Source organism: Hyla sarda, chromosome 3, assembly GCF_029499605.1.
Source record: "Hyla sarda isolate aHylSar1 chromosome 3, aHylSar1.hap1, whole genome shotgun sequence".
NCBI classification, from domain to species: Eukaryota; Metazoa; Chordata; class Amphibia; order Anura; family Hylidae; genus Hyla; species Hyla sarda.
The window spans coordinates 102,621,139-102,633,943 of record NC_079191.1 but is presented as its reverse complement, the minus strand read 5'-3'; the positions used below and the strand labels follow the sequence as shown (position 1 = coordinate 102,633,943).

Here is a 12,805-nt window from a genome sequence, read left to right as displayed (position 1 = left end):
AGGCTCCACGAGTGAAGTCTTCTCACTCCGCTTCTTGGTGCAATGCCTCATGTTTCCCCCCAAACCACCACATTACTGTGCCTCATGCCCCCGCAAAGCCCCCACATTACTGTGCCTCATGCCCCCACCCAAGCCCCCAACTTACTGTGCCTCATGTCCCCACCCAAACCCCTAACTTACTGTGCCTAATGTCCCCCCCCCAAACAACCCCCACCCCCAGAACTGGGGTTGACTACCTGACAAAGCAGGGTGCACCCCCTGGCTCATTCTTGTGCAGCCCCACTGCTGCAGCTGTAGCTCTTCTGGTGCTGCTCTGCCTTCTTCTGCTCCTTCTTCTTCATTCCTGTGCCTGGATGCATTGGTCCAACTCCGTAAAGGACTTCAATGCCGGCCTCAGCGCAGCTCCACCACAATCCACTGACATCACAACACTGCAGCTCGAAAATTAACCCTCGGGCGTTCGGAGACCAGCGGGCCACGCACAAGTACGCAAAGGGGTCAAGTCCTTTGTGGGCTGTGGCCAGCAGCAGGGCAGCGCCGATAGGGGACCCCCTTGTTTGACTTTTGTCATATATGTCAGCATACCTTTTTGCCCATATTGAGCTATTGGCCAAAAACGATATATATATAAAGGGGATCTAACTGATTCTCCATGACGTAAAAAATCCTGGAATACTCTCATCCATCCCCACCCCTAGTAATACGTAGGGATGCAGGGCTGATATCCCACTCCTCATGCGTTTCAAAACTCCTGGATGGTCAGATCTCACTCCGCTCCTCCATTCCAAAGTTCCTAGTCAATTATTCTGCAGAACTTTGTCAAGCAGTGCAAAAATACAAACATACACTCAATCCACACACTGGATGAGATTTATAAAACTGTTTAGACCAGTTTATGCATTCTATATTTGTCTCTCAGAAAGTCTCAGTCTATTTAATTGATACTTTTATGAGACTTTTGCTTTAGAGCCCTTCTCCGCAGAAATTCAGGGTGGGCCATTTATATGGATACACCTTAATAAAATGGGAATGGTTGGGGATATTAACTTCCTGTTTGTGGCATATTAGTATATGTGAGGGGGGAAAGTTTTGAAGATGGGTGGTGACCATGGTGGCCATTTTGAAGTCGGCCCTTTTGAATTCAACTTTTGTTTTTTCAATAGGAAGAGAGTAATGTGACACATCACACTTATTGGGAATTTCAAAAGAAAAACATTGATGTGCTTGGTTTTGACATAACTTTATTCTTTCATGAGTTATTTACAAGTTTCTCTTTGTTTACAGCCATTGACATGTCGCTGAGGTTAACACGTGAGGAGCAGATGGAAATTGTGTTGATGTCTGGTGAACGCAGTAACCGGGTCATTGCAGCAGATTTCAATGCAAGACACCCTACGAGATCACCCATCTCCCATGCTACAGTTAGCAAACTGCTTGCTAAGTTTTGTGAAACTGGTTCAGAGTTGGATTTGCCAAAATGTGGATGCATGAAATCTGTCACTAAAGAAGAAACATCAGTGGCTGTCCTAGCTTCATTCAGCAAGAGCCCACAGCGTAGCCACCACCGCATGTCACTGGAGAGTGGCATTAGTCGAACATCCCGGTGGACATCGGTGGATATTAGCTACTCACAAACGGCACCCTTACAAACTCCAGCTACTGCAGCATCTCAACGAGGATGACCCAGATCGGCGCACTGAATTTGCAGAATGGTCAAAACAAAAATTGGAACAAGACCCTCAGTTTACGCGGAAGATTTTGTTCAGTGATGAGGCAAACTTTTATGTGAATGGTGAAGTTAACAAACAAAACCACCGCTATTGGTCTGACACTAACCCACATTGGATAAATCCCTCCAAGACTGTTGGAACACAAAAATTGATGGTATGGTGTGGTATATGGGGTACAAAGATAGTGGGGCCATTCTTCATCAATGGAAACCTCAAGGCCACTGGATATGTGAAATTGCTACATGATGATGTGTTTCCCTCTTTATGCACTGAAGCTGGCACGTTCCCTGAGTTTTTCCAGCAAGATGGTGCACCACCACATTATGGGTGTCAGGCCCGAGCATTCCTAGATGAACAGTTTCCTGGAAAGTGGATTGGTCGTCGTGGGCCAGTTGAATGGCCCCCAAGGTCTCTCGATCTGACCCACTTAGACTTTTATCTTTGGGGTCATCTGAAGGCAATTGTCTATGCTGTGAAGATACGAGATGTGCAGCACCTGAAACTATGGATACTGGAAGCCTGTGCTAGCATTTCTCCTGCGGTGTTGCTATCAGTGTGTGAAGAGTGGGAGAAGAGGGTTGCATTGACAATCCAACACAATGGGCAGCACATTGAACACATTTTATAAGTGGTCAGAAACTTGTAAATAACTCATGAAAGAATAAAGTTACTTTAAAACCAAGCACATCATTGTTTTTCTTTTGAAATTCCCAATAAGTTTGATGTGTCACATGACCCTCTTCCTATTGAAAAAACTAAAGTTGGATTCAAAATGGCAGACTTCAAAATGGCCGCCATGGTCACCACCCATCTTGAAAAGTTTTCCCCCTCACATATACTAATGCGCCACAAACAGGAAGTTAATATCACCAACCATTCCCATTTTATTAAGGTGTATCCATATAAATGGTGCACTCTGTAGTATAGTGGTCTACAATAGAGGATAAAATGCAGTGGTCAGGAATTTATCGACTGAGAATTTTATTGGATCAAGTATCAAAAAAGTCTTTTCAACAGAAAATACGCCTAAATGTCAGACCTGGCGGAAATCCAATCTAAATAGTTAGTAAGAAGCCTTTTATTAATTTTTTGGTATGTGCCATGCGACACAGTACAGTTTACATTTCAAATGACATTTTAGCTTGAATCTGAAGGGTAATCTAATTTAATAATATATAAAATTCTAAAATAATACAGTTTAATCCCAATGATCCAAAATGTTAAAATTTTTTGTTCACTTTCATTATCCTTGTAGATGTATGATTCAAATTTTTTTTTTGCTTTTCTGTATTCTAGTGCTCCAATTTCACTTTTGCAGCTGATTTGAAGAAAGCATATGAATTTACGCCATGCACATGGTGCAATTTAGTCTCAGGAGAATTCTGAAAACATGTGTAGTGGAAGCATGGTGCCTTTCCCATGGCAATCAATACGATTCCTTCTTTAATTTTTTAAAATTTTGTTCAGACCTGTGAAAAATTGAAAAAGCAATCTGACTGGTTGCTCTGGTCACTGCACCACTCCTCCTCTACACATGTCATCAATCTCCCCCTTTTCAATTCCAGGACACTATACTGCTGAATAATGACTGTGCCTAAGGCTATGTTCTCCAGTCAGAATGGCGTCATGGAGAATCTCTAAGTGCAGGTTCCTTATAGTGTGTTCACTGGCAGAATATTCCGGCACTTGGACTGCACAGGAATAAGCTGTCTCATAGACAGTTAAAAATTCTGTGAGGCTTCCGTACAAAGAATGACCGTGTTCCCTCTGTGCGGACACGGACAAAGGAATTTCCGTTCAGGGAAGATCTGGCCTGGATATTTCACGTGTGTACTGAGCAACAGAGTCACATTGAATTAAACATGACTCTTCTGCAGCGGAATGTCCGTCCCAATTTCGTATCCGGATTTCCGGATTGAATTTCCATTGTGTGAACTTAGCCTACGATTCTGCCCGATTACCACATGGATGATCCTCCTTTTGAACTTAGAGAGTTGAGGGCTAACTTAGAATACTTTTAAAAAAAATTATAAACATTAAAGAATAGATAGAGAAATACTTTAAGAAAAACGTGGTTTGGAGACGTTTAATTTATTGTACAAATATCATAAACTAAGAACGAAAGCAAGTGGAACCAATCAGCACCTCAATTAGGACATACGAGATGTTCGGGAAGTCCGTGATGATAAATAACTGTACTACGTGCTACTTTTGATATATTTGATATATTTGATATATTGACTTTTATGAGACTTTTCTCGTCTATTTGTCTCAGGCTCTGAGGGGGAGATTTATCAAAACCTGTGCAGAGGAAAGGTTGACCAGTTGCCCATAGCAACCAAGCAGATCACTTCTTTCATTTTTCAGAGGCCTTTTCAAAAATGAAAGAAGCAATCTGATTGGTTGCTATGGGCAACTGGTGAACTTTTCCTCTGCACAGGTTTTGATAAATTCCCCGCTGAGACTTTTCTGCTACTTTTCTCGTCTAAAGTGCTGTGTAGATTAGACAATAATGTCCATTCGCAAGATTTACTAAATGCTGTGCGACGTTTGATAAATTGCACGGACAATAGACCCATGCTCAGAGACTTTTCTCGTCTAAAGTACTGCAGAGAATAGACAATGATAGGAAATCTTCCCCACTGTGTATGGTGGTGCCAAGTAAGCACTGCTCACATGACCCATCCCATTCTACAGCTAGGACATCAGCTGGTTCCAAACAGTAGTCGGACAGGAAATATAGGAATCATGGATCTTTTTTTTTTTTTTTTTTTTTTTTATAACGTATATACTCGAGTATAAGCCGACCCGACAATAAGCCGAGGCCCCTAATTTCACCCCAGAAACCCAGGAAAAGTTATTGACTCGACTATAAGCCTAGGGTGGGAAATATATCATCCCCCCATGTCATCATCCCCCCATTCGTCCCTGTGCGTTGTCGTCAAGGCAACGTCACTAGTCCGGGGCCGGGCCTGGAGCGGAGAAGAGGGCCCCCCCCCCCCCGGTGAAGATGGACAGGCCGGAATGACTAACCCTCCCCACCGGACGGTCCCTGCAGCATAGATGGCCCGGGGACCATCTCACCCTTCCTTCCCACCGAGGGGAGGTGATTAGAAAACTAAAGGGGGGGGGGGGTCTGGATGATGATGAAGGCCGCAGTGGTCTTCAATCTGCGGACCTCCAGATGTTTCAAAACTACCAAAACTACAACTCCCAGCATGCTGGGTGTTGTAGTTTTGCAACATCTGGAGGTCCGCAGGTTGAAGACCACTGAGAAGGGATTGACAGGTGGAGAGTTCACTCGAGTATAAGCCGAGGGGGGTGTTTTCAGCATGAAAACTCATGCTGAAAAACTAGGCTTATACGAGTATATACGGTAAATACATTTTCATTTGTCAGCTGCAGGAGGACACCCTGTTTCCAAAAAATGAATATTCAATTGCTCATTTTCTACTTGTAATTTGTAAAATAATTCTTGTTTTGTTTTTTGTTTTTTCAAATAATTAATGTCCAAGTCAAAGACGTCTTTCAGAATAATATTATTATTTTATCTTTTTATATTGATTTGTCCTAAATAAACAACATCGAAGTTTCCGTTCTGTGAAAACCATGAAATAACCAAGACTAAATGGAATATACAGCGTAAATCAATTGATATTTTGTTGCACTAAATAAATGTGTGTAAAATGAATGACATTCCAATGTTGTTACTCTGAACCATAATAAACAAGGAAACTATTTATGTAAAGAAATCAATACAGTGCGCATCCCATAACAAAATTGTTCTCAATAAAGCAGCAGGAAAAGCCATGTTTTTACACTTTTGTGAGCAAACTGAAAAGGAAGCTGTGTTTCCAACCAGTGTGTTTCAAGCTGTTGCAAGACTACAACTCCCAACAGGCCTGGACAGCCTTTGGCTGTCCGGGCCTGATGGGAGTTGTAGTATTGCAACAGCTGGAGGTACATTTGTTGGGAAACACTGCTCTAAAGGGTCGAGTGAGATTTTTCACTTACGATCATGATGGCTGATGCTGCGACAGGTTTATGAATCTCAGACAGAATAGTAGAGTTATAGTAATAATTCAAGAATGCCTGGGCCCACAATTGCAAAACTGCTTATATCCTGATTATTGTGCTGAAAGGGGTTATCTGGGAAAAAAAAACATAGCTGCTATATCCTAAAAAGATCACCTGTCCTAAAGTTGTGTGTGGTATCACATCCTGGCTCCATTCACTTCAATGGAACTGAGTTGCAATACCACGGGACAAGAGTGGCGCTATTTCTAAAATAAAGCAGCTATGTTTTCCTGATCCTGGACAACCCCATGAATCTCCCACAGGCTGCTTCCTGTCTATGATGAGCTTCAAGAGGTCTTGAAGGAGTTCCCAGAGATGCTTAGCACTTGTTGGCCCTTTTGCCTTCATTGGGTTCAGGTCCGGTGACTATGGAGGCCAGGTCATCTGGCGCAGCACCCCATCACTCTCCTTCTTGGTGAAATAGCCCTTACACAGCCTGGAGGTGTGTTTGGGGTCATTGTCCTGTTGAAAAATAAATGATGGTCCAACTAAACACAAACCGGATGGAATAGAATGCCGCTGCAAGATGCTGTGGTAGCCATGCTGGTTCAGTATGCCTTCAATTTTGAATAAATCCCCAACAGTGTCACCAGCAAAGCACCCCCACACCATCACACCTCCTCCTCCACACCAGCACACCTCCTCCTCCATGCTTCACAGTGGGAACCAGGCATGTAGAGTCCATCCGTTCACCTTTTCTGCGTCGCACAAACACACGGTGGTTGGAACCAAAGATCTCAAATTTGGACTCATCAGACCAAAGCACAGATTTCCACTGGTCTAATTTCCATTCCTTGTGTTATTTATCCCAAACAAGTTTCTTCTGCTTGTTGCCTGTCCTTAGCAGTGGTTTCCTAGCAGATATTCTACCATGAAGGCCTTATTCACACAGTCTCCTCTTAACAGTTGTTCTAGAGATGTGTCTGCTGCTAGAACTCTGAGGCTGGTGACTCGGATGAACTTATCCCCCGCAGCAGAGGTGACTCTTGGTCTTCCTTTACTGGGGCGGTCCACATGTCAGCCAGTTTCTTTGTAGCTCTTGATGGTTTTTGTGACTGCACTTGGGGACACTTTCCACCTAGAATATGACATATTTTCAGTTGTTCAACACTTTTTTTTGTTATGTCTATAATTCCACGTGTTCATTCATAGTTTTGATGCCTTCAGTGTGAATCTACAATTTTCATAGTCATGAAAATAAAGAAAACTCTTTGAATGAGAAGGTGTGTCCAAACTTTTGGTCTGTACTGTATATATATATATATCTATATATATATATATAGATATATATATATATATATATATATATATATATATATATATATATATATATATATATGTGTGTGTGTGTGTGTGGTGTCCCAGTACTGGATATGGTCCTGTACCTTGTGTCGTAAGTCCCCATAGTCAGAGTTCCTCTGTCCTGATAGGAGTCTCTTAATGGGATAACCCCTGGTCGCCTCTTCCTTCTTTAATTTAACCCCTTAAGGACCAAGGGTTTTTCCGTTTTTGCATTTTCGTTTTTTCCTCCTTGCCTTTAAAAAATCATAACTTTCAATTTTGCACCTAAAAATCCATATGATGTCTTATTTTTTGCTCCACCAATTCTTATTTGTAATGACATCAGTCATTTTGCCCAAAAATCTACGGCAAAACGGAAAAAAAATCATTGTGAGACAAAATTGAAAGAAAACCCGCTGTTTTGTAACTTTTGGGGGCTTCCGTTTCTACGTAGTACATTTTTCGGTAAAAATGACACCTTATCTTTATTCTGTAGGTTCATACGATTAAAATGATACCCTACTTATATAGGTTTGATTTTGTCGTACTTCTGGAAAAAATCATAACTACATGCAGGAAAATTAATACGTTTAAAATTGTCATCTTCTGACCCCTATAACTTTTTAATTTTTGTGCATATGGGGAGGTACGAGAGCTAATTTTTTGCGCCGTGATGTGAAGTTTTTAGCGGTACCATTTTTGCATTGTTAGGACTTATTGATCGCTTTTTATAAATTTTTTCATGATATAAAAAGTGACCAAAAATGCACTATTTTGGACTTTGGGATTTTTTTGCACGTACGCCATTGACCATGCAGTTTAAATAACGATATATTTTTATAATTTGGACATTTCCGCACGTGGAGATACCATATATGTTTATTTTTATTTACACTGTGTTTTTTTATGGGAAAAGGGGGGTGATTCAAACTTTTAATAGGGAAGGGATTAAATGATCTTTATTCACTTTTTTTTTTCACTTTTTTTTTTTTGCAGTGTTATAGCTCCCATAGGGACCTATAACACTGCAGACACTGATCTTTTACATTGATCACTGGTTTCTCATAGGAAACCAGTGATCGATGATTCTGCCGCTTGACTGCTCATGCCTGGATCTCATGAGCGATCGGACAGCGAGGAGGCAGGTAGGGACCCTCCTGCTGTCCTGTAAGCTGTTCGGGATGCCGCGATTTCTCCGCAGCTATCCCGAACAGCCCACTGAGCTAACCGGCATACTTTCACTTTCGACCCGCTATGACGCCCCCCCGCGTTATAGATCGGGAGCGGACACATGATGTTCCAGTACGTTATGTGACCTTAAGGGGTTAAAGTGTAAATTGTATATATTTTATTTTATAAAGGTTACTTCCAGGACCTTAGGTCATGTGATCTACAGTAAATGTGTTGCTAAGGTTAAGCAACTTCCAGGTCACGTGATTGTGCCACCTGATGTACCGCAATCCTTTGTAATAGGACTGACAGGTTTGTGGATCCAATAAGCTTTGAGCCTGCCCCCTTGCCATATAAGTGCGCTGTTTCCAATCATCTCTCTCTTAGTTCCTGGTTGCAAAGCAAGCAACATCTCTCTTGGGTTCTGGACTAACAGAGAGAACACAGCTCTGTGTATACCTACAAGACAAATCTAGGCCTGAAGCCTATCTCTTCAGCATCTTGCTAACCGTGAGTTTATCCAACTCTCTCCTAAAATCCTATGTGACTACTGAACCTAAATCAAACCCCTAAATTCAGTGGAATAGCGTAAGGAAAGCCTCAAAGCTTATTCCCTACAAGGTCCCAACCAACCTGTGAGGAGCCTAAGTACCGGTCTGTTTGCTGATTTCATCCTGCATAAAATCTGCAGTAAAGTTAATTCCAGTTTACTACAATCCTTTATTCCTCCCTATCGTTCCTGGGATGGTTGGTGGTAGGATATACATATGAGGAGGAACCCGCACCCTGGCGTCACGGCAGTTAAGGGTTAATGCAACACCCTTTCATCAACGCACAGCTACACCCTATTCACCCTACACCCCCCAAGCTACCACATAGCTATATATATATATATATATATATATATATATATATATTATATATATACTTTTTATCTCCCACATGCTTTCTTTGATTTGCACTGTTGCCCTTGGTTACGACCATCTAAGGGCATCCACTGAGATAGTCAGGTATACTCAGTCCAGCTGCATATTGCTTGTTAGTCACTATTGTTTGTGCAAGCAAGGGGGATTGTGGGAAAGTGTGGGCGCTGTTGCTTGGCAACTGCAGGGTCACGGTTCAGAGAGGAAACCAGGAAGTGATCAGATCCATAGGGGAGAAGAACAGTACAGGGATATAGTTATGTTACCTAAAAACAGCATATTTGTACTCCTGTGCATATATTTATGTGGTACACATAATCCCATGGAGATACATGGAGGCGTGTGCTGGCTGCCGCATCATGCAGGGACAGAACGCCCCCTTTTCTTTACATTGCCACGGCCCCGTATAGGAGATCACGGGGGGGGGGGGGGGGGGGGGCAGCACTTGGATGCCCCGCGATCTAAAACTTATCCCCTATCAGAAGGATCTCCTTTAAGGGCCTATTACACCATCGTTTGTCGACCCTGACAATAAATGGGCCATCTAAAGTCTCCTTTAATAAGCACCACTAGATCTGCCTGTCAAAGGGGCCCTTAGGACGGTTTTTCATGCCATGCTGGGAGTTGAAGTTTTGCAACATCTGGAGGGCCACAGTTTGAGACCACTGCTCTACAGCATCCTGTTCACAATGTGGAATTTGTAATCATCTGCGTAACTACCTGTAAAAAGTGATTACACCTACCTGTGTGATGCCTTGTGGTTATGCCATTCTCAGGGCTACTAGCAGTGATTTCTATGAGATGTAGCTGTTCTCTAAAAAGCAAGCTATATGGGGAAAATGGGGAAGAACACTATTAAGCTGGCTTCACACTACGTTTATCACATACGGGGACCGGATCCGGCTGGAAGATGGGTAAACCGGGCGCTGACATATCTCATTCATTTGAATGAGCCGACCTGAGTCAGATAGTGACTCCGGTCGGCTCATTTTTGCCCCGTACCCGGTTTTGTGACCAGACCTAAAACCATGGTATACAAATGAATGAGATGTGGGCCGGGTCCGGTTTTCACTCCCCCCAGCCGGATCCGGTCCCCGTATTGACAAACCGTGGTGTGAACACACCCTTACATGATGGACTAGGTTGGGAGGGGGTAGGTTTGAGTTCATGTGCTTGCTGAAGTAAGTGCCCATGCTTTTCACTAAGTACCAAGCATATCCAAGAGTTACAACCTCTAGGGAGTTTATTTCATGGACACTTGCTCCAATTCATTATATCTATAGAAAGTTTTGGGGAAAACGAAGGATCTGTGCTCCATGCTATAAAATTATTTTTCCTGCTGGTTTCTTGAAAACGAAAAATGTACACTTTAAGGGCATGACAACAAAATACTGGCACAAACAGATGGAGCAAAGAGTCAGTGCTACAATTAACGGCTTAATTCCTCGGGTAGAACATTGCATATTTTGATGTCCTGAAGCCAAGAAGGTCTCTCATCTCATTCCGGAATTTAGAAAGGTCCTGGCGGAGCTCATTTAGGTTTTCCACTGTGGCCTGGTCAGTGCTCTGCATCTTCTGCCTCATTGAAGTCAAGTATCGATGAACCAGACAGCACATGACCTTCTGGTAGTTTTCATCTCTTTTTTGTCTGAGACTCTTCCATTCCTGCAATAAGCATGAACAGTGTAATCCAAGTCAATCACGATGGCCTTTCATATAGATAGTAACATAGAAAGCATAGAATAAAGGGTTGTATGAAAGTAGAAAAAAAATATATATATATATATATATATATATAAACAGTGCCTTGCAAAAGTATTCCCCCCCTCTTGACTTTTTAGTATTTTAGTACATTACACCATCCTATTTTAGTACACCATCCTATTTTTTTTCTGTCCCTGCCTATTGCCAATCTATCCCTAACCCCCTCCCTGCTTTAAATTTTATTTTTACTATATTAAAAATGCTTTTTGTCTGCCTGGCAGTGTGCTTACTACCAGGAAGACTTCCCCAGCAGGCACCACGTCACTGATGCCTGCTGGGGGGGGGGGGGGGACTTCCGCCCTTAGTTCATCTACACAGGGTGCCTCCAGCAGTTTCATCACTACAACTCCCAGCTTACCCTGACATCTATTGGCTGTCAGGGCATGCTGGGAGTTGTAGTATTGAAACAGCTGGAGGCACCCTGTGTAGATAAACTATTAGTTACATGCGGCGCTAGCCCGTCCCCTTCGTCTCCCCCCCCCCCCGCCATGCCCCGTTCCCTCCGTTACAACACCCCCCCCCCCCCCCCCCAATTACACTTACTGCAGAGTCCGGCAGCGGGCGTGCAGGGACAGCGGCGGCGGCGACGAGGCTGCGGTGTGAGGTGGTTTTTTTGCGCCCCCGTAGATCCATGCATCCGCTCCTCCCCCAGCTCTCCAAAGATTTCCGAAGCTAGAGCTGGGGGAGGGCAGAGTAAGGGGAGGGAGGAGGTTTACGCCCCCTCCCTCATCTCCCCTCCCTGAGCTCGGCTGAACGCAGATCTCTACGGCAGAGGACATAGATCGCCACGGCAGGTCCCCTCCCTCATCTCCCCTCCCTGAGGACGTAAATCTCCACAGCAGGTCCAACCACCTCACAGCGGCGGAGGCGGCGATGTGAGGGAGCAGTGGCCGGGGAGCCAATGCGCTCGCTCCCTGCCTGTCTGATTGACAGGCAGGGAGCGAGCGCAGGCTGAATGAAAAAGGACCGATGCCCGGCCGCATCGATCCTTTTTCAGGAGTGAAGTCACGCCAGGCTGCAGCCGGCCACTAGGAGGGAGACCCCTAGTGGCCGGTTTTCAAATGTAAATTAAACTATTTTAATAAAAAAAAAAAATAATAATAAAAGTATATTAGAAATATGTTGTAGTACATAAGTACTACAACATATCAAAAAATTAAGTTGGTGACAGTGCCCATTTAAGTTCAATGTTTTCTTAATCTGAATTTTATGTGATCGATCAGAACACAATAGTCTAAGTTGGTGAAGGGAAATGAGAAAAATATATAAAACTATTGTTTAGAAATAGAAAACAGAAAATTGGCATTGTGTATGTATTCACCCCCTTTGTTAGGAAGCCCATAAAAAGCTCTGGTGCAACCAATTAACTTCAGAAGTCACATAATTATTGAAATGATGTCCACCTGTGTGCAATCTAAGTGTCACATGATCTGTCATTACATATACACACCTTTTTTGAAAGGCCCCAGAGGCTGCAACACCTAAGCAAGAGGCATCAGTAACCAAACTCTGCCACGAAGACCAAGGAACTCTCCAAACAAGTAATGGACAATTTTGTTGAGAAGTAGTGATGAGCAGCATTGGCCATATTCAAATTTGTGATATTTCACGAATATATAGAAGAATATTCGTCCTATATTCGCGAATTTTGTGTATTCGTTATATTTGCATATTTGCGTATTTGAGGAAGAAAACAGTGAAGGGGTGGGCAACTTTACTATTGGTTGCTAGGTATGTTGTTTATAACCTCTGACAAGTGTATTTGCATCATTCTAATTGGCCCACAAGTTAAAAGAAGAAATATGCGCATATGCAGAAAAAAAGCGAATATTCGTAATTTAAAAAATATAGCAAATATAT

At 42.9% G+C, this 12,805-nt stretch overlaps 1 protein-coding gene across 2 annotated transcripts in view; it reads right to left on the bottom strand.

The window, feature by feature from the left end:
• Nucleotides 1-5,366: 5,366 nt before the first annotated feature.
• Nucleotides 5,367-12,805, bottom strand: part of TRPC1 (transient receptor potential cation channel subfamily C member 1) — a 126,571-nt gene continuing 119,132 nt past the window's right edge. For both annotated transcript variants that reach the window (XM_056564801.1, XM_056564802.1), the window contains one exon: nucleotides 5,367-10,846. In XM_056564801.1, coding sequence (XP_056420776.1) covers nucleotides 10,619-10,846 — 228 coding nt within the window. In that variant the 3' untranslated portion in view covers nucleotides 5,367-10,618. The remainder of the gene's footprint in view (nucleotides 10,847-12,805) is intronic.